The sequence below is a fragment of the Oncorhynchus gorbuscha genome, linkage group LG01, assembly GCF_021184085.1.
Source record: "Oncorhynchus gorbuscha isolate QuinsamMale2020 ecotype Even-year linkage group LG01, OgorEven_v1.0, whole genome shotgun sequence".
Classification (NCBI taxonomy): domain Eukaryota; kingdom Metazoa; phylum Chordata; class Actinopteri; order Salmoniformes; family Salmonidae; genus Oncorhynchus; species Oncorhynchus gorbuscha.
Window position 1 is genome coordinate 52,020,541 of NC_060173.1, and position 22,099 is coordinate 52,042,639.

Consider the following 22,099-nt stretch of genomic DNA (forward strand, 5'->3'; position numbering starts at 1 on the left):
TATGTAAATGAACGGGCCAGTATCCCTACTTTATGTATAGGATATGTGTTTTCCATCACTGCTTTCAAATTGATTACTTCACTCAGCACTCGTAAAATGAAAACAACAGTATTTTAAGGAATATGATGAAGATTAACATTGCAGAACGTTGATGTTGTTGAAGCGGGCCCATGCGCATTAACGTTCTTCCTGATGTTAATTTTGGAAGCAAAGGAACGGACAGCGGGGTTTAGTTCACAGCGAGCTTACTAGAAATTTCCTCTCCCCATCCCCTTTTCCGACACACCGTACTACCAGAACGTAGTGTTGTTTACTTTTGGAGAAATTCTGTACGAAAGGTGACGAATTGAAAGTCATATCTGTGGAATATTGTTGGTGACGTTCTCATCTCGACAACAAACAGTCCGACGCACGCTGATGGCGGTCACTATCGAGGAGCTGTATCGTAACTATGGCATCCTTGCCGATGCTAAACCAGAGGACCTGGGCCAGGTAAGCATCAGATGACTGGCTAGCTAATTGAAATATCTTCCAGAATAGGCACCTTTTCATATCCGGTATATCAGCAGTGGAAGCTAAATGTGAAAGTTAGGCCAACGTATTGGCTACATAGCCCGCATTGTCTGGACATGCTAACTAGCGTTAGCTTGCTAACTAGTTAAAAGGGGCCTAGCTAGCTTTGTAGCGTTAGCTAACGTTAATCCTGCTTCATTTCAGTGAACGTTTCCCGGCGTTTTTAGTTTAGCTTGTCAGCTATTTCGGCCATGGAACTCCGCTAGCTACAGTAGTTAGTTATGTGCGAACAACTTTAACGACGGCTTTAGGTGGTAGCTAACTGAGTACTGTAGCTGGCCAATATGGTTAAATAAAGGTGAAATAAAAAATTAATAAAATATGAGTTGATTCTCACGCACAGCTGCTGCCGAAAACGTACTTATGCCATGACTCTGGCCACTTGTCACGTTGGTAAGATTTACAATGTAAAACTCAAAGGCTAACTGGCTCAGGAGGCAGTTGAGGGGAGGACGGCATATAATAATTGCCGGAGCGAATGGCATGGCCTCAAACGCATGGAAACCATGTGTTTTCGATGTATTTGATACCATTCCGCTCCAGCCATTACCACGAGTTCGTCCCTCTCAAATAAGATGCCGCCAACATCCAGCGCTAGTTACTACTGCTGGCAACTAGCTAACCATTATGCCAATGTCGTCAAAGATTGCTTGCATCTTTGGCAGAACTCTGTTTTCTAGTCCTCTACTGAACAATTTTGACAATCACTGGAAGCTTTTGAAATTCATGTTGTACAGTGGTCATGTATTACAAGCGTGTGAATGTATACATTTTTTCCATCTCTTCTCTAGCACAAATATGCCTATCAGGTGATCCTTGATGGCGTGAAAGGGGGTGCCAAGGAGAAGCGCTTGGCTGCACAGTTCATTCCCAAATTCTTCAGCAGTTTCCCAGAGCTGGCAGATGCGGCAATCAATGCTCAGCTTGACCTTTGTGAGGATGAAGATGTCTCTGTAAGGATTTTATCAGTGGGACTATCATTTCCATTTGGAAAATACCATTGTGCACAATGGAGTTGACAAAACATAACATGCATATACCACTATACACACTTGAATCATAAACAAAGTTAGATTTGAGAAATCAATCGATGTCGAAGTGTATTTGTATAATGCCTGGTCGGAGTAGTCGCACTCTATTTTTTACCTGTTTGTTTTTCTTCTTCCTTCCTCCTGTAGATTCGGAGGCAAGCCATCAAAGAGCTCCCCCGTTTCGCAGCCGGGGAGAACATCGTCAGGGTAGCAGATATCCTCACCCAGCTTCTCCAGACCGGTACAGTACTCTTGAGCTAACCCACCTAGACTACTAATTCTTGTATGTTTCCCAGGAAAGACGCTGTATTCCGTATTGCTGCCTTTCTCAGGTTGGCGTTCAAATGACACATTCCATTATCTAATAGTCTCACACCCGTAGGTGCAGGCCAATGGAATGGAGAATCCACAACGTCCTTGGTATTTCACTCTGCCTGTCATTTGAACCCAAAGTTGTTACAAGTGAAAATTTGGTTACGCCCAACTTGGCCAGCTCACAGAAAAAAGTCCTCCTATCCTCAGCAATATAACAGGACATGCTTCACATTCTCTACCTCTCCACATTCCTCACACTTCCCACCTGGGTGTTTCCCCACTAGCAATAACACACTTCCCAATCCACAATGGCCCAACCTCAGCCTTCACAACAGAACCCCATCCCCCTGTTGCTCCACAAATGCCTACTGACCTTCCTCGCAGACTTCTGGATAGAGACACTGCCTCCCCCTCTCCTCTCTCTCCCACTCACCTTGCCATTCCTGGGTCAACCCCTCTGCTTTGATGCTCCTACATTCCATCCCCTAATGGGACATTATGTATGCTACGGTGTAGTTTGTGTCAATAGAAGATATGTGCTCTCTGTGACAGTGATGGACAAATTGTTATACTCTCTTCTACGTTGGTGCTTACAGATGATTCGGCTGAATTCAGTCAAGTGAACACAGCGCTGGTCTCGATCTTCAAGATGGACGCAAAGGGTAAGCGTCTCTTTTCTCTCATGCTTGAATTGGCTTTCAATTGTGAGAAGACGGACAACTTAACAAGTGAACAAGCAGGATAATGTGGCTCGTTTTCATGTATTCGTGCAAGACTCTACGAAGAAAACTGTTTTTCAGATGTTTTCATACCGGATGCTGGCTTTACTCCACGTGATCTGTTGTGTAGAACCTCGCATAACGCTTTAAGAGAGATTTGGCAGGCCTCAATCCCAAATGAAGGGGGTTAATTGGTATTGGATTAGAGTTATAAGATGTTTTGTTGATGTGAGCATAACATGCTTCTTATTCCCCCTTTGGCTCAAGAGCCCCCTCCCAAGGCACAAGTTCTGTATAGCCTCTAAGTACTTTGTCTAGCCAACCTGTATCTCCACTTTGCCTCAGCTACCCTGCGAGGCCTCTTCTCTCAGATCCTGCAGGGGGAGGACATAGTGAGGGAGAGGGCCATCAAGTTCCTCTCCATCAAGCTGAAGACACTGCCCGAGGACACCATGACCAAGGAGGTGGAGGACTATGTGTTCACTGAGACAAAGAAGGTCTGTTCCATATCTCTCTGCTTTTGTACAGCTATCAAAGTGAATCACCTGGAGTGATACACTCCATTCTGGGGGCTGGTTAGTAGAGCACTTTATGAAAGGGCTGAAGTAGAATGTGTTTTTATTACTAATATTGGCTAACTGAATACAAGATCTCCATAGGAAGGATCTGTAATCTAGTTGTGTGTTGGATGTATTTACATTTACATTTAAGTCATTTAGCAGACGCTCTTATCCAGAGCGACTTACAAATTGGTGCATTCACCTTATGACATCCAGTTTAACAGCCATTTTACAATAGTGCATCTAAATATTTTAAGGGGGGGGGTGAGAAGGATTACTTTATCCTATCCTAGGTATTCCTTAAAGAGGTGGGGTTTCAGGTGTCTCCGGAAGGTGGTGATTGACTCCGCTGTCCTGGCGTCGTGAGGGAGTTTGTTCCACCATTGGGGAGCCAGAGCAGCGAACAGTTTTGACTGGGCTGAGCGGGAACTGAACTTCCTCAGTGGTAGGGAGGCGAGCAGGCCAGAGGTGGATGAACGCAGTGCCCTTATTTGGGTGTAGGGCCTGATCAGAGCCTGGAGGTACTGAGGTGCCGTTCCCCTCACAGCTCCGTAGGCAAGCACCATGGTCTTGTAGCGGATGCGAGCTTCAACTGGAAGCCAGTGGAGAGAGCGGAGGAGCGGGGTGACGTGAGAGAACTTGGGAAGGTTGAACACTAGACGGGCTGCGGCGTTCTGGATGAGTTGTAGGGGTTTAATGGCACAGGCAGGGAGCCCAGCCAACAGCGAGTTGCAGTAATCCAGACGGGAGATGACAAGTGCCTGGATTAGGACCTGCGCCGCTTCCTGTGTGAGGCAGGGTCGTACTCTGCGGATGTTGTAGAGCATGAACCTACAGGAACGGGCCACCGCCTTGATGTTAGTTGAGAACGACAGGGTGTTGTCCAGGATCACGCCAAGGTTCTTAGCGCTCTGGGAGGAGGACACAATGGAGTTGTCAACCGTGATGGCGAGATCATGGAACGGGCAGTCCTTCCCCGGGAGGAAGAGCAGCTCAGTCTTGCCGAAGTTCAGCTTGAGGTGGTGATCCGTCATCCACACTGATATGTCTGCCAGACATGCAGAGATGCGATTCGCCACCTGGTCATCAGAAGGGGGAAAGGAGAAGATTAATTGTGTGTCGTCTGCGTAGCAATGATAGGAGAGACCGTGTGAGGTTATGACAGAGCCAAGTGACTTGGTGTATAGCGAGAATAGGAGAGGGCCTAGAACAGAGCCCTGGGGGACACCAGTGGTGAGAGCGCGTGGTGAGGAGACAGATTCTCGCCACGCCACCTGGTAGGAGCGACCTGTCGGGTAGGACGCAATCCAAGCGTAGGCCGCGCCGGAGATGCCCAACTCGGAGAGGGTGGAGAGGAGGATCTGATGGTTCACAGTATCGAAGGCAGCCGATAGGTCTAGAAGGATGAGAGCAGAGGAGAGAGAGTTAGCTTTAGCGGTGCGGAGCACCTCCGTGATACAGAGAAGAGCCGTCTCAGTTGAATGACTAGTCTTGAAACCTGACTGATTTGGATCAAGAAGGTCATTCTGAGAGAGATAGCGGGAGAGCTGACCAAGGACGGCACGTTCAAGAGTTTTGGAGAGAAAAGAAAGAAGGGATACTGGTCTGTAGTTGTTGACATCGGAGGGATCGAGTGTAGGTTTTTTCAGAAGGGGTGCAACTCTCGCTCTCTTGAAGACGGAAGGGACGTAGCCAGCGGTCAAGGATAAGTTGATGAGCGAGGTGAGGTAAGGGAGAAGGTCTCCGGAAATGGTCTGGAGAAGAGAGGAGGGGATAGGGTCGAGCGGGCAGGTTGTTGGGCGGCCGGCCGTCACAAGACGCGAGATTTCATCTGGAGAGAGAGGGGAGAAAGAGGTCAGAGCACAGGGTAGGGCAGTGTGAGCAGAACCAGCGGTGTCGTTTGACTTAGCAAACGAGGATCGGATGTCGTCGACCTTCTTTTCAAAATGGTTGGCGAAGTCATCTGCAGAGAGGGAGGAGATTCAGGAGGGAGGAGAAGGTGGCAAAGAGCTTCCTAGGGTTAGAGGCAGATGCTTTGAATTTAGAGTGGTAGAAAGTGGCTTTAGCAGCAGAGACAGAGGAGGAAAATGTAGAGAGGAGGGAGTGAAAGGATGCCAGGTCCGCAGGGAGGCGAGTTTTCCTCCATTTCCGCTCGGCTGCCCGGAGCCCTGTTCTATGAGCTCGCAATGAGTCGTCAAGCCACGGAGCGGGAGGGGAGGACCGAGCCGGCCTGGAAGATAGGGGACATAGAGAGTCAAAGGATGCAGAAAGGGAGGATAGGAGGGTTGAGGAGGCAGAATCAGGAGATGGGTTGGAGAAGGTTTGAGCAGAGGGAAGAGATGATCGGATGGAAGAGGAGAGGGTAGCGGGGGGAGAGAGCGAAGGTTGGGACGGCGCGATACCATCAGAGTAGGGGCAGTGTGGGAAGTGTTGGATGAGAGCGAGAGGGAAAAGGATGCAAGGTAGTGGTCGGAGACTTGGAGGGGAGTTGCAATGAGGTTAGTGGAAGAACAGCATCTAGTAAAGATGAGGTCGAGCGTATTGCCTGCCTTGTGAGTAGGGGGGGAAGGTGAGAGGGTGAGGTCAAAAGAGGAGAGGAGTGGAAAGAAGGAGGCAGAGAGGAATGAGTCAAAGGTAGACGTGGGGAGGTTAAAGTCGCCCAGAACTGTGAGAGGTGAGCCGTCCTCAGGAAAGGAGCTTATCAAGGCATCAAGCTCATTGATGACCTCTCCGAGGGGACCTGGAGGGCGATAAATGATAAGGATGTTAAGCTTGAAAGGGCTGGTAACTGTGACAGCATGAAATTCAAAGGAGGCGATAGACAGATGGGTAAGGGGAGAAAGAGAGAATGACCACTTGGGAGAGATTAGGATCCCGATGCCACCACCCCGCTGACCAGAAGCTCTCAGGGTGTGCGAGAACACGTGGGCGGACGAAGAGAGAGCAGTAGGAGTAGCAGTGTTATCTGTGGTGATCCATGTTTCTGTCAGTGCCAAGAAGTCGAGGGACTGGAGGGAGGCATAGGCTGAGATGAACTCTGCCTTGTTGGCTGCAGATCGGCAGTTCCAGAGGCTACCGGAGACCTGGAACTCCACGTGGGTCGTGCGTGCTGGGACCACCAGATTAGGGTGGCAGCGGCCACGCGGTGTGGAGCGTTTGTATGGTCTGTGCAGAGAGGAGAGAACAGGGATAGACAGACACATAGTTGACAGGCTACAGAAGAGGCTGCGCTAATGCAAGGAGATTGGAATGACAAGTGGACTACACGTCTCGAATGTTCAGAAAGTTAAGCTTACGTAGCAAGAATCTTATTGACTAAAATGATTAAAATGATACAGTACTGCTGAAGTAGGCTAGCTGGCAGTGGCTGCGTTGTTGACTTTGTAGGCTAGCTGGCAGTGGCTGCGTTGTTGACACTACACTAATCAAGTCGTTCCGTTGAGTGTAATAGTTTCTACAGTGCTGCTATTCGGGGGCTAGCTGGCTAGCTAGCAGTGTTGATTACGTTACGTTGCGTTAAAAGAACGACAATAGCTGGCTAGCTAACCTAGAAAATCGCTCTAGACTACACAATTATCTTTGATACACAGACGGCTATGTAGCTAGCTATGTAGCTAGCTACGATCAAACAAATCAAACCGTTGTGCTGTAATGAAATGAAATTAAAAATGTGATACTACCTGTGGAGCGAAGCGGAATGCGACCGGGTTGTTGAGTGCGGAAGTTCTATTCAGTAGACGTTGGCTAGCTGTTGGCAGTGTCTCCTACGTTAAGGACGACAAATAGCTGGCTAGCTAACCTCGGTAAATTAAGATAATCACTCTAAGACTACACGCTCTAAACTACACAATTATCTTATTTGTAACTGGTCAGCCTAACATTGACTCATTGATCATGTTCATTAGGGCACAATGTAGCAAATGTCTTGCAAGCGAGAATTACTTTCTTATTGGTTGATTCCATATAGTCCCTCCCTGTTTTAGTTGTTTTTGCATTGTGCCCACTGAACTTCTCAGCCCTCTGTCCCACGTTGACCTCTGACCCACATTGACCTCTGAACCCTTCCCCCTCCAACCCCAGGTGCTGGAGGATGTGACAGGGGAGGAGTTTGTGCTGCTGATGCGCATCCTGATGGCGCTGAAGGGCCTGCAGACGGTGAACGGGCGGCAGCAGCTGGTGGAGCTGGTGGTGGAGCAGGCCTTCCTGGAGCAGGCGCTGAACCCCGCTGACCCCGACACCGTGGACCGCTTGCTGCAGTGCACGCGCCAGGCCCTGCCCCTCTTCTCCGTGAGTGATGCATACACAAGCTGACGGGCCAGGCCAGGCCCCTCTTCGCTGTGAATGATCCGTACACTCCCAACACACACGCATTATAACACACGTGCCAGGCCCTGCCTGTCTTTTCTGTGTGTGTTATAGCACACACACACAGGCCAAGTCATAATAATATACTTCACTTAGGGACTTATAGAGAGTGCATACTATTTTTGTGTGTGCCCCCTGTGGGACTTGAACCCACAACCTTGGCATTGCTAGCTCCACACTTTTACCAACTGAGAACTGCAATCTCACACACCACACACACGGTATCACCAAACACACTTCCTGTCAATTGTTATCCAATGGCTAATTACTCTCGTAATGAGAATGCTGCGTTTCAGTGTTTGTTTGTGCCGTTACCTCCCATTGTTACTTCATTCCTATTTCTGCATGTTTGTTGGTCGAGGTTCTGAACTGATTTGACCAACCACATCAAGTAGACAATCCCCACCCACCTCTTAGAGACTTCAACCTTTTTTTACCCTTCCAGAAAAATGTCCATTCTTCCCGCTTTGTGACCTACTTCTGTGACCACGTCCTGCCCAACCTCAGTACCCTGACAAGTCCCGTGGCAGAGCTGGACATTCAGCAGGAGGTCAGTACCGGCCTCCCCTGTACCGACCATACATTGTTCAGGCAACTAGTCCTCCATGTTGGCTCCAACATGCCAGGATAATAGCATTGACATGTGTTGTGTGTGTAGGTGCTAAAGCTGCTTGCTGAGATGAGTCCATTCTGTGGGGACATGGAGAAGGTGGAGGCCAACCTCCTCATGCTGTTTGAGAAGCTGCTGGTAAGTAACAGCCTAGCTCAGCCTTCTAAGGGACTTCAATGTGCTTTCACAGTACTGCATACCCCTCTAGTACCTTCAGATGTGTCACGATTGAGGGATAGTGGTTTGGAGTTGACCAGAACACGTTAATCTGGTTTCTTTAGACTGGTAAAAGGCAAATGGCCAAAACGGACCGTGCCAACGACCGCTAAAAGCAACGAGTGGCCGTCCTATCGCCTCTTAGCACAGAACATTGGGCGTCATTTTCTTTTTTGTTTACTGAAGATCCTACATGTTGAATCGCCACCGTTCGTCAACATCCACTAGGTGCTCTGTTGTGCCCGGCCAATGTTTGCTGTGGTCCGTGTTGTCCTTGACTGGTCTTGGCTGGTATAAGACAAACTGATCAACCCCTTCCTCCCCGTGTCTAGGAGTTCATGCCGCTTCCCCCAGAGGCGGAGGGTGAGAACGGCGAGAACACGATGAGCGAGGAACCCAAGCTGCAGTTCAGCTATGTGGAGTGTCTTCTCTTCAGCTTCCACCAGCTGGGCAAGAAGCTGCCCGACTTCCTCATCGACAAGATAAATGCAGAGCGCCTCAAAGACTTCAAGATCAGGTAGGAGGCTACAGATCATCAGTGCTTATCGTGCTGTCTGCCTGGCTGAATCTGCAACATATTTACAGCCATTTCTGGCGTAAAAGTTATTTTACTGAAATCCTTAATTTGTTTAGGAGAAACATTCCCTATTCCCTCAACCCTTGCTTTCTTTAAGTGATGCATGTATGCATCGCATGCCCGGGACTAGTATTACTCGTAGAGAGGGTTAGTTATGTCATTTACTCCAGAATGACCGTCGTTCCAGAAGGACGATTTGGACGGGATCGTTTTTTTTCTCCAAACTGCCCCCTGTAATTATACATTTTTTTCCCAATAAATTGACTTATGACTGAAGCCTGGAGGTTTTTATTTTAGGCGTGACAATAGTATATCAACATGTCTGTGTGGTAGGGTCACACTGATAACTCGAGCTTGGTTCCCAAGTTTCTAAACCTTTCTTTCCTATAGTGTCGCCATAATGTTTCAGTCAAGGAAGTGTGATCATAATCGTGAAGATATTTTAGCGATCCGCAGTATGTCCTAAATACACCCCTGAACAGTGCAATTGCACTTGAGATGCATTTTAACGCTATGGATGAGTTATAATTTCCAATTGTTTGAGTCAGTTGTATGCTGCTTTGTAAGCTATTAACAGCAAGGGTTGCATTAAATAGGGTCAGTTTAACATGTTTTTTTAATCAATAATACCTTTGAGGCTGTTCTAACAAAAGTGTAAAGTCTTTATTACAGCAAAGCAAATATGAAAAACAATTGTTTAGTTCACATGTTGCGCGAGGCTTGGTGGTCACGGAATCAGTAGGCTATTAAACAAACACTCAAACAGATGCAGGATCTGTCTTCTTTCTGTAGACATATTGATGATTTACGAAGCCAGGCCCGTTTAACAGTTAGGCTATTAATTTATAGACCTAGTTACGTTGGTTTCCTCTCTCCTCACTTAGGCAAGGCAAGGGCTGTTTTCTCACCTCATTCTGCTGCTTCCTCCATGGCATTGTGCTCAACACCAATATGTGGGTTTAACTTGCACGTAGCAACATAGTCTAGGAAAAAGTGGCAATCCATGCGATTTAAATGTATTTATAGATTATAAAAATGTCTTTTTTGCTTCCGCTCTACTGAAGAAATCTCGGCCGACCAACCGCCTGTCAACTAAATGGGGTCAGCCACACTGTAAAGTGTCTTTGTGTTTCTTGGCAATTTAACTTTTTGTTCACAAGCTGCTGTTTTTCAACATTGGCTTGTTTCTGCTGCTTCAAATGATGTCGAATAGACGCCCTAGCCTATTCAGATCCCAAATCTCAGCCCCGTTACCACGGTAACCCCCAGCCCTTCAAGGAGTAGCTGAACGGTTTCTCTATTTTGACTAAAACTCTGGTCACAAAAAATTAAATTGAGCAATATTCCGCATTACTTATTACTAATACATTTATTGTATTAGAGACATTACAAAACATGATCAGGTGTTTTAAAAAATGTTTTCATGTAAATATGGGGGTCAAATATTTTGGCTGGTAATTGTATTTAATCTACCTGCCAACGTGTCTGGTGGACCACAAAGTACATTTTAGGCCCTGGTCTCCACTGTAGAGTCTGGATGCCAGTAATGTTAGTCATCTTGTTTCTTTCTTCAGTCACTTTAACTCTACTTTGTCTTCTCTCCCATCTTCAGGTTACAGTACTTTGCCAGGGGGCTGCAGGTATACATTCGCCAGCTGCGAGTAGCCCTTCAAGGCAAGACGGGAGATGCACTGAAGACCGATGAGGTATGTATCGTCTCACTGGCTGTTTTGGCTCTCTGAACGAGAACATGCCATGTTTCCTCTTGACGGTATCTCACGAGCCGCAAAGAATCGCGCAGATTCAATCAGGAGGTCTCTAGACCTTGTTAACCGTGCTGTCTTTCTGTTCTAGTGTAATAGTTGTGTTGTCATCCCTCTTAGAACAAGATCAAAGTGGTGGCTCTGAAGATCACTAACAACATCAACGTTCTGATCAAGGTGAGACGTTCATATTCGATGTGTTAAAACACTGGGTTCCGTCCCTATGTAGCTAGTTGCGTCTCTTACATTCTCATTACTGTTCCCCTTTCTCTGCAGGATCTCTTCCACAACCCACCGTCGTACAAGAGCACGGTCACTCTGTCCTGGAGGCCTGTCCAGAAGGCTGAGGCTGTAGCGTAAGCCTCTCATGTTGTCACGGGTTATCTGGTGACCGAGAACACCTAGTTTCTAAAGGAGTGTTATTAACCTTACACTCTAAAATCCAGAATGTTCAGACCTCAGAAGTAGTCTTGAGTTCACATCCCAAACTATCTTGTGTAAATCCATCTCTTTTCCGCAATCTAAAAAAATGAAAGTTATGAGTACCATGTAGTGTCCAGATTTTGTGGATGGTGTGGGGAAACATCTGACAAACGTTGATGTTTGAGTACAATGTCCGTTTTAATGTTAATTCATGGTTGAACTGACCCGCCTACATCAATGTAAGGAAACTACAAACTTCTCAGTACAAGCACCTAGTCAGACAAGACTGCAAACACAACATTAGTGTTAGCGTTATAACCCCCAACTGACCTCTGTGACCTTTGCCCTTTGTGCCCATCACAGTCTGAAGCGCCCATCTGGGGAGGAGATGGGCACGGGCAGTACCATGAAAAAGCTTCTGTCCCCCCCGCTGCCCCGAAGGAATGCACGACAGATATACAACCCCCCCAGCGGCAAGTACAGCGCCACCATTGGCAACTTCACCAACGGTGAGGGTGGCACTTGGGTAGCATGTTAAACAATAGACCGTTGCACGGACATTGTATCTGTGTTTTCTCGTTTGTCGTTTGGTATCACCTACCTTAGTCGACTGCACTTGGTGTAACTTAATCACTCTGGGTATGAGAGTCATTTACTGAACTATAAACATGTTTGGTGCCTACTTTTTCTATCCAGTTTGTGTGTGTGTGTGTGTGTGTGTGTGTGTGTGGTGGATATTGTTCACTTCCACCTTACATTGTGCCTAGAGTTGCAAAGGGAGGGTATATTACTCGAACCTTTCAGTTGACCAGTAAATGACTAGAATTTTGGTGACTTTCAAGTTTCTTTTAAGTTTACCAGAGGACATATAGTGGCCTTTTGGGGAACTCTATAGACAGTGTCTATAGACACTCTATACCAGTGGTTCCCAAACTTTTTATAGTCTCGTACCACTTCAAACATTCAACCTTCCTGCTGCGTACCCCCTATAGCACCGTGGTCAGCGCACTCTCAAATGTTGTTTTTTGCCATCATTGTAAGCCTACCACACACACTAAATGATACATTTATTAAATACATTTATTAAACATAAGAATGTGAGTTTGTCACAACCCGGCTCGTGGGAAGTGACAAAGAGCTCTTACAGGACCAGTGCACAAATAATAATAATAATCAAGAATTTTGCTCTTTTATTTAGCCATATTACATAACATTTTGTTCATCAAATTGTGAATAACTCACCACAGGTTAATGAGAAGGGTGTGCTTGAAAGGATGCACATAACTCTGCAGGGTTGTATTGGAGAGAGTCTGACATTTTCCCCACACAATCTGTGCCTGTATTACATTTTCATGCTAGGTAGGGCCGAGAATCCACTCTCACATAGGTGCGTGGTTACAAAGGGCATCCGTGTCTTAATCCTGCCTTGGCAAATCGCGTTGTTATCTGAGCACAGCTCAATCCAGAAATCTAGCGGTTTCTGATTATCACATTTGACATTGTCCATAAACTTGAGTTAATTTGCACACAAAAAATCATTCAATGATGGAAATCGGTGGATGCTGCAGTCTACCCAAGTGGTGTTGGGAGCAACTGCTGGCACGTGCGTTACCACTCCACTATGTCTCCCTGTCATGGCTTTTGCGCCATCAGTACAGACACCAACCCATCGCGACCACCAAAGTACATTTGATGTCACAAAGCTGTCCAGTACTTAAAAAACATCATTTTAAAATGTTATAAATTATTTATTTATTTTAAATGTAATCACATTTTATTTGCTGTACCCCAGTTCGGGAATAGCTGCTCTCGCCCATAGCACTCAATATTTCAATAGGATACCTGATAATGAATCCTATTCCAAGTTTTAGGAGTCAGAACCCAGAATCCATCAATAGATAAGTTATTCAAGTATAAATCACCCAAGTTACCGCTCTATTTGTTATTGGATTTAGTAGTTCCAAATTTAGGATTTAGAGTTGCAAAACTATCCATTATTGGCAGAGATTTCAGGTTACCCATCCCTCCCATTAGGCCCCTCAAGCAGACCACTCCCAGACAGTGAGGGGATTGGATTATCTGGCCTGGGTTTACCCTGGTGGGAGCAGTTTGCACCATGTTAAGTGATAGCATTTGTTTTGGAACGGAGCCAGGTGCTCCATTCAAAGGCACCAGTAAAGCTGTCTCAACAAGTGACGTGGACGAGATTGAGCACTTGTGGTAATGAGTAGGATTCGCATGCAAAAGTGATTGCCTTTGATCAACGGCCTTCCCAATTAAAACGTTTGGACACGCCTACTCCAGGATTTTTATTTATTTTACTTTTTTCTACATTGTAGAATAATAGTGAAGACATCAAAACTATGAAATAACACCCATGGAATCATGTAGTAACCAAAAAAGTGTGAAACAAATCAAAATATATTTTATATTTGAGATTATTCTTAGTAGCCACCCTTTGCCTTGATGACCGCTTTGCACAGTCTTGGCATTCTCTCAACCAGCCTCATGAGGTAGTCACCTGGAATGCATTTCAATTAACAGGTGTGTCAAGTTATTTTGTGGAATTTCTTTCCTCAATGTGTTTGAGCCAATCAGTTCTGGTGGTATACAGAAGATGGCCCTATTTGGTAAAAGACCAAGTCCATATTATGGCAAGAACAGCTCAAATAAGCGAAGAGAAATGACAATCCATCATTACATTAAGACATGAAGGTCAGTCAATCCGGAACATTTCGAGAACTTTTGACGTGCAGTCTCACAAACCAAGCTCTATGATGAAACTGGCTCTCATGAGGACCGCCACAGGAAAATAAAAACCCCGAGTTAGCTCTGCTGCAAAGGATAAGTTCATTTGGAGTTACCTGACTCAGAAATTGCAGCCCAAATAAGTGTTTCACAGAGTTCAAGTAACAGACACATATCAACTGTTAATAGGAGACTGTGAATCAGGCCTTCATTGTCGAATTGCTGCATAGAAACCACTACTAAAGGACGCCAAAAAGAAGGAAACACTTGCTTGGGCCAAGAAACACAAGTAATGGACATTAGACTGGTGGAAATATCTCCTTTGGTTTGAGTCCAATTTTAATATATTTAGTTCCAACCGATGTGTCTTCGTGAGACGCAGGGGTAGTGAAGCATGTTCCCTTCGTGGAGGAGGTGGTGTGGGGGTGCTTTGCTGGTGACACTGTCTGTGATTTGTTAAAAATTCAAGTCACACTTAACCAGCATGGCTACTACAGCATTCTGCAGCGATACACCATCCCGTCTGGGCTTTGTGGGGCTATCATTTGTTTTTCAACAGAACAATGACCCAACACGCATCCAAGCTGTGTAAGGGCTATTTTACCAAGAAGGAGAGTGCTGCGGTGCTGAATCAATTGACCTGGCCTCCACAATCACCTGACCTTAACCCAATTGAGATGGTTTGGGATGAGTTGGACCGCGGAGTGAAGGAAAAGCAGCCAACAAGTGCTCAGCATATGTGGGAACTCCTTCAAGACTGTTTGAAAAGCATTCCAGGTGAAGCTGGTTGAGGGAATGCCAAGAGTGTTCAAAGCTGTCAAGGCAAAGGGTGGCTATTTGAAGAAACTCAAATATAACATATTTTCATTTAACAGTTTTTTTTTTGCTTACTGATTCCATATGTGTTATTTAATAGTTGATGTCTTCACTATTATTCTACAGTGTAGAAAATTGTCAAATTAAAAATAAACACTTGAATAAGTGTGTCCAAACTTATGACTGCTACTGTATGTTTCTGGATGATCCACCTTGTTGACAATATGACGGAACTGCGCAGATTCCTGTTCGATTTGAGAAGGGCGCTCCTCCCTCATGCAGCGTTTAGACTAGGGACGCAAAAAAAAGTCATACCAGTCGGCATAGTGGATTAGAAAGTTGATGACGGCAAAAGCAAGCCAGCGTGGTGGTATCCGTTGCTATGGTGATTTCAGTAAACAAAACCGTGCAAATCAACATCCGGTTGAAAACGATGCTCATGAAGATGTCAAACGTTGAAATATTTGAACTCGGGCGGGCGAGTCCCGTCTACCTTGGCAGCTGATGACATTCACCACCAGCCTCAACGGCATTTACCGTCGTGCTCTCATTGAAAACAATGACATCCGGTTTGCCCTCTACCTCGTACCCTGAAAACGCAGCGTCACCACTTTTGCCCATTCATGTCACAGCCCATAGACGGTGCACCTCACCTCAGGTTAATAGAACTCCCTCGGTCCTAGCAAAATTCTTGCTTGAGAAAGTTATTTTTCTTTTTGACTAGTTGTGGAGAACTATTACAGTAAGGTATTTAATTGTTACCCAGAAAGGATTTGATATTGAGAAATGCCTGTGCTGTGCCATTTAGCTTCAATACATTGAGTCTGGGTGGTAGTTTTCTTTTCCCCTGACCATGTAACCCAATTTATTTCTTACTTTTAATAGGCTGTTTGAGACATACCACATTGCCATTGTGTTTTCTCCCCTCAAACATGCTAAATTACTCAAACTAGGGCCCAGTCTTTCCTGGCCAGGTCAAGCAGTGTGGAAAAACTCCTGGCCCTAATGAGTCCTCATACTGACCTCATGTCTGTTGTGATTCCAGAGCAGCGCGGAGGCTTCAGGGGAGGCCGGGGGCGAGGCTTCGGAGGCAGGGGAGGCAGGAGCCGAGGCCGAATCTACTGAGTCCACAGTCTCACATACACACTGAACTGCAGCACATCAGAATCCCTGCCGTAACTGAGGTGGTCTCCACGACCACTGCTCCTCAACTTGTGTCCACTTGTTATATTTTTCTTTGGCTCCAAACGCCTGTGGAAGTTGTTTTTTTTGTTTGCTGTTGTTTCCCTTCAAAGTAAATCTACTTCAAGACGACCGGGCTTCAGACTTTTCTACCTGTCGTTTCTACTCCCCGACACTGTTCCCCGACGAAGCGGTTGTTCAAGTAGATCAGCGTGGGTTTTTTTATCATTGTGAATGTATTTTTGTGGAACCAGACTGCCAAGTTGTACCTGATTTGATATTTTAGTCATGTCGGAAAATTAATTTGTTTTACAAAATGGTGACTAATGCATTCTTTCATTTGGATTGGCCTACTCTCTTCCCTACTTTGTATTGATCGATAATGAAGTTTATCAGAATTTTATCATAAACTTGTATTGAAGTCTCAACACCTTGACCCTTTTGTTTGTGTAACACCTTGTTAAAATAAGACCGTTACATTGGTTTTCGATGTATTCTGTCTTGTTAGTAAAACTAGATTTATTTCCTCCACAAAATAGGTTGTGATGCCCAATAGTACAGATGGTTATTAATTGCACATAGGTTGTCATTCAAACCAGACATGGCAGATTGAGGACATGGGGGCGGCCATACTTGCCCCCATGAACATAAGCAACCATTTTAAAGGTTTTCCGGCTCAATGTATTTCAGCCAATTAAAATCGCAGATTTACTTGGACTTCCAATACTTGTTCATACCTCAGTCCAACTGCACGTTCACTATCACGTGTATTTGACTGACTGGTCAAATTGCTCTCTGTAAAGTGACCTAGGAAAGTAATTGACGCAGATTGTGGCAAAGGGTTCGAATCGCACGTTATTCCCTCCCCTTTGAAATGTGGATTTGCGTATGTTGTGTTCGTGTGTGGAAATAGGGACGTAGCCTACAGAAGACTAATACATTTAATAAGGTACTACCTCTTTCAGCCTTGGTACACAAACACTGCTGTTGCCTAATAATCATATTGCATTGGCTATATTACATGGACGGGTACTCCTAAATGTAGGATTACAATGCTTTATATGCAATCTTATCACCTGCTGTCATATGCGTTATGCCTCGAGGATGAGCGTTAAAGTGCCCGGTAGTAGTATAGTATATCATCCTACAGATGGCAGTATTCATCTAACTGATCCTTTACTTTAGGTTACTATCAAACTCCAATCAACAATATAACCATTCATTCATAGTGTCTGCGTTAACTTGCTAATGCATATGGGACACCTCAATTCATGAACCCAATTGACCCCCTTAATTCCATATGTAGCCTCGGCTTCCAGGCCAGGGGAGGCAAAAGCATGGTGGAGCCTACCCATAAGGTGATTATGCCCTCTCCTGGCGAGGATCCACTTCGTCGCAAGTGTTTATTTTTTACAAAAAAAAAAAGCTTGAGGGCGAGGCTCAAAAACATGGTTAAAGTGTCCCGACTTGAAATAGGCAAGTCAGTTTAGAACATTCTTATTTACAATGACGGCCTAGCAACAGTGGTATAACTGCCTTGTTCAGGGGCAGAACAGGTTATCTTGTCAGCTCGGGGACTCGATCTAGAAACCTTACGGTTCTAACCACTAGGCTACCTGCCGCCCCACTGCCTTAGCAGTGTGCGCCACCTAGAATGATAATGGTAGCCCACATTACTGCTATTTGACAAATCCATAAGCCTCTGGGTTAAAAATGTTGTACGATTAATTTACATGGTTGAACCTCATTTTTTCCATAAAGCCACACGGATGTGTGAAACATTCAAAATTGTGGGATTTTTTCATGTAGGCACAAAACATGAACATGTCTAACGTTTGAGTAGCTAGTAGCCAAGGCAGGTGTCTCATGACATGCAGCACTTTGGGGTGGACACCCACCTGTCTCAATGTGAGAAGACTTGGAAGACAAGATGGCAGTGTACACATTGAGCAAGAAATGTATTTTAATAAAGGAGCATTTTCTAAATTCAAAGGGACCTTCAACTAGACACATTTTATGAGGATATTTTTCCACGAATCGAGGACAGTATCGCTAAGGTTAGTCAAAGATTGTGTTACACCAAACACTACCTAACCTGGAATTCCCAGTAATGGTTACCAAACATCATGGTTACACCAGATGGGATTTAGCTAGATTGGCTAACCTCAGAGTTCCTGGTATTTGCACCATTTTGGGAAAACATGTTTGGTATGTACTGTTGTAAAATGTAGCAACACTTTTTTCAACCAACTGAACACACCCCTTATTTCCTTTTCTTAAGATGAGCTTCACTTGCTAGGATTTGCTTAGTGAATGAGTGAACCAAATTACTTTGCTGTCAAAGGAGGATGAAAGTATCATGACCACTGTTTGCTGTAGATCTGATAATATAACAGATCCCTTTTTTTACATATCAATCAAATTGGTAGTTACAGTCTTGTCCCATCACTGCAGCTACGTTACGGACTCGGGAGAGGGGAAGGTCTGAGCCATGCGTCCTCTGAAACGTGACTCTGCCAAGCCACACTGCTTCTTGACATACTGCTCGCTTAACCCCTTAAGCCAGCCGCACCAAAGGATCGGAGGAAACACTGTCCAGCTGGTGGACCGAAGTCAGCTTGCAGGTGCCCGGTCTGCTACAAGGCGTCACTAGAGCTCCATGAGACAAGGAAACCCTTCCCTAACCTGGATGACACTGGGCCAATTGTGCGACGCCTCATGGGTTTCCAAACAGTGTCTAGTGATCCCTCAAGCACCGCGATTCAGTGCCTTAGACCTGTGCCACTCTGGAGCGTATAGACAATATTATGGTATTTCTTCATCCCGCCTTAAAATTCACTGTGGAAATATTGCTTTCACCTAACCAATCCTCAGGTCTACAGCAAACAGTGAAATTTTGCAGTTATGAGGTGAAATTGTCCCTTACCCATTCCTCACCGTGGTGCTATGATGTATACAAATAGTTTGTTATGCACGCCTCTAGGAAGAGGGAACGCAACACCCCGCTACAACTTAAAAGAGATATGGGACTGTAGGTGCGAGTAAGGATGACAAAAGGCAGAGAATATACCGTGTGAAGGAATATATTCCTAGTAATATGGGGGAAAGGGGGCTGGACAGAAAAAAAGCAAAGAAAGTAAATGTCAAAGCCCCCTCTCCTATCTTACCTGCCTACCCACTACTTACCTTAGCACCACCTGGTGTCCTAACCAAAATACAGGGAGTGGTCCGCCCAGGTCTTACCTAGTGTGCCTAGACAGTGAATATACTACGGGCATATGTATGCCCGCGGGCCTTTTGCCTAAGCACTCCCTAGGTCCCTTCCCCCCTGGGAACAAATGAAACAGAATATTAAACCATTCAAAAAAGAGAAACACAGGATATCAAATAAGAGCCATCTGACTGAGGAACAAACTAACACAGAACATACCAAAGCTGCTCCCAGCAACAACTAACCCAGAACATACCAAATCTCTCAGCAACAACCAACATGATATAGTCATCAGCCTCCTCTCTGTCAGCAATCATCTCCTTTCTGAGCAACAGAACACTGGTTTATATAGCTTCAGCAGGATTTGGTAATTGAAGACAGCTGCGTCCTGACGAGGGGGTGGGGTCAGCTCTCCAATCATGAATGGTGCTGACCAATCAGCTGTTTGGGGAGAATTTCAGAAAGCCATTTTCTGCAACACACTCACAAATACACAAACTACAACACAGAAACTGGGGAACATAGCACGCCCACCACGAAAAATGCAAACATAGTTTGCAATAACAAAAACCACAGAGATGAATAGTATTGTATCCAGATATCCAGTATCCAGATAGCAGATGTTCTGAAAGAACTGCAAAACCTGGACCCGTACAAATCAGCTGGGCTAGACAATCTGGACCTTCTCTTTCTAAAATTATCCGCTTCCATTTTGCAACCTCTATTAGTAGCCTGTTTTTCATAACATCGATCACCACATTCTTCTGGAGAGACTAGAAACCCAAATTGGTCTACACGGACAAGTTCTGGCCTGGTTTAGATCTTATCTGTCGGAAAGATATCAGTTTGTCTCTGTGGATGGTTTGTTCTCTGACAAATCAACTTTAAATTTCAGTGTTCCTCAAGACTCTGTTTTAGGACCACTATTGTTTTCACTATATACACTGCTCAAAAAAATTAAGTGAACACTAAAATAACACATCCTAGATCTGAATGAATGAAATATTTTTATTAAATACTTTTTTCTTTACATAGTTGAATGTGCTGACAACAAAATCACACAAAAATGATCAATGGAAATCAAATGTATCATCCCATGGAGGTCTGGATTTGGAGTCACACTCAAAATTAAAGTGGAAAACCACACTACAGGCTGATCCAACTTTGATGTAATGTCCTTAAAACAAGTCAAAATGAGGCTCAGTAGTGTGTGTGGCCTCCACGTGCCTGTGTGACCTCCCTACAACGCCTTGGCATGCTCCTGATGAGGTGGCGGATGGTCTCCTGAGGGATTTCCTCCCAGACCTGGACTAAAGCATCCGCCAACTGCTGGACAGTCTGTGGTGCAACGTGGCGTTGGTGGATGGAGCGAGACATGATGTCCCAGATGTGCTCAATTGGATTCAGGTCTGGGGAACGGGCGGGCCAGTCCATACCATCAATGCCTTCCTCTTGCAGGAACTGCTGACACACTCCAGCCACATGAGGTCTAGCATTGTCTTGCATTAGGAGGAACCCAGGGCCAACCGCACCAGTATATGGTCTCACAAGGGGTCTGAGGATCTCATCTCGGTACCTAATGGCAGTCAGGCTACCTCTGGCGAGCACATGGAGGGCTGTGCGGCCCCCCAAAGAAATGCCACCCCACACCATGACTGACCCACCGCCAAACCGGTCATGCTGGAGGATGTTGCAGGCAGCAGAACGTTCTCCACGGCGTCTCCAGACTGTCACGTCTGTCACATGTGCTCAGTGTGAACCTGCTTTCAACTGTGAAGAGCACAGTGACGAATTTGCCCATCTTGGTGTTCTGTGGCAAATGCCAAACGTCCTGCACAGTGTTAGGCTGTAAGCACAACCCCCATGGAGTCTGTTTCTGACCGTTTGAGCAGACACATGCACATTTGTGGCCTGCTGGAGGTCATTTTGCATAGCTCTGGCAGTGCTCCTCCTGCTCCTCCTTGCACAAAGGCGGAGGTAGCGGTCCTGCTGCTGTGTTGTTGCCCTACTACGGCCTCCTCCACGTCTCCTGATGTACTGGCCTGTCTCCTGGTAGCGCCTCCATACTGTGGACACTACGCTGACAGACACAGCAAACCTTCTTGCCACAGCTCGCATTGATGTGCCATCCTGGATGAGCTGCACTACCTGAGCCACTTGTGTGGGTTGTAGACTCCGTCTCATGCTACCACTAGAGTGAAAGCACCGCCAGCATTCAAAAGTGACCAAAACAACATCTGCAGAACCGCTCCTTTATTGGGGGTGTCTTGCTAATTGCCTATAATTTCCACCTGTTGTCTATTCCATTTGCACAACAGCATGTGAAATGTATTGCCAATCAGTGTTGCTTCCTAAGGGGACAGTTTGATTTCACAGAAGTGTGATTGACTTGGAGTTACATTGTGTTGTTTAAGTGTTCCCTTTATTTTTTTGAGCAGTGTATTTTACCTCTTTGTGATGTCATTCGGAAACATAATGTTAACTTTCATAATATATAATATATATATGCCATTTAGCAGACGCTTTTATCCAAAGCGACTTACAGTCATGTGTGCATACATTCTACGTATGGGTGGTCCCGGGGATTGAACCCACTACCCTGGCGTTACAAGCGCCATGCTCTACCAACTGAGCTACAGAAGGACCTGCTTTGCGGATGACAGACAGCTGTACATTTCGATGAAACATGGTGAAGCCCCAAAATTGCCCTCCCTGTGAAAGCCTGTGTTTCAGACATATCGAAGGGGATGGTGGCAATACTTTTAAACTCGGACAAAACAGAGATGCTTATTCTAGGTCCCAAGAAACAAAGAGATATTCTGTTGGATCTGACAATTCATATTGGTGGTTGTACAGTCGTCTCAAATAAAACTGTGAATGACCTCGGCGTTACTCCGGACCCTGATCTCTCTTTTGACAAACTTATCAAGACTGTTTCAAGGACAGCTTTTTTTCCATCTACTTAACATTGCAAAAATCCGAAACTTTCT

General features: G+C 45.5%; 1 protein-coding gene across 2 annotated transcripts; it reads left to right on the forward strand.

The window, feature by feature from the left end:
- Positions 1 to 172: 172 nt before the first annotated feature.
- On the forward strand, positions 173 to 16,326 carry LOC124039586 (apoptosis inhibitor 5-like). 2 transcript variants are annotated; one of them, XM_046355730.1, is made up of 14 exons: positions 173 to 492; positions 1,365 to 1,526; positions 1,752 to 1,845; positions 2,516 to 2,581; positions 2,984 to 3,135; positions 7,279 to 7,485; positions 8,009 to 8,113; positions 8,222 to 8,311; positions 8,722 to 8,906; positions 10,579 to 10,672; positions 10,850 to 10,906; positions 11,006 to 11,085; positions 11,516 to 11,625; positions 15,762 to 16,326. In XM_046355730.1, exons 1-14 carry the CDS (start codon positions 418 to 420, stop codon positions 15,839 to 15,841), a joined length of 1,557 nt encoding a protein of 518 aa, XP_046211686.1. In that variant the 5' UTR covers positions 173 to 417; the 3' UTR covers positions 15,842 to 16,326. The 2 variants fall into 2 exon arrangements, with proteins under 2 accessions (XP_046211686.1, XP_046211676.1); XM_046355720.1 differs by having other exon boundaries at positions 174 to 492; positions 11,516 to 11,661.
- The last annotated feature ends 5,773 nt before the right edge of the window (positions 16,327 to 22,099 follow it).

What these genes read in the sequence shown, in the direction of transcription:
- LOC124039586 (XM_046355720.1), top strand. Translation starts at nt 418, where the DNA reads ATGGCGGTCACTATCGAGGAGCTGTATCGTAACTATGGCATCCTTGCC. An exon ending in CACCCAGCTTCTCCAGACCG is followed by an intron (nt 1,846 to 2,515) that starts GTACAGTACTCT and finishes TGGTGCTTACAG; the next exon opens with ATGATTCGGCTGAATTCAGT. An exon ending in ATGCACTGAAGACCGATGAG is followed by an intron (nt 10,673 to 10,849) that starts GTATGTATCGTC and finishes CATCCCTCTTAG; the next exon opens with AACAAGATCAAAGTGGTGGC.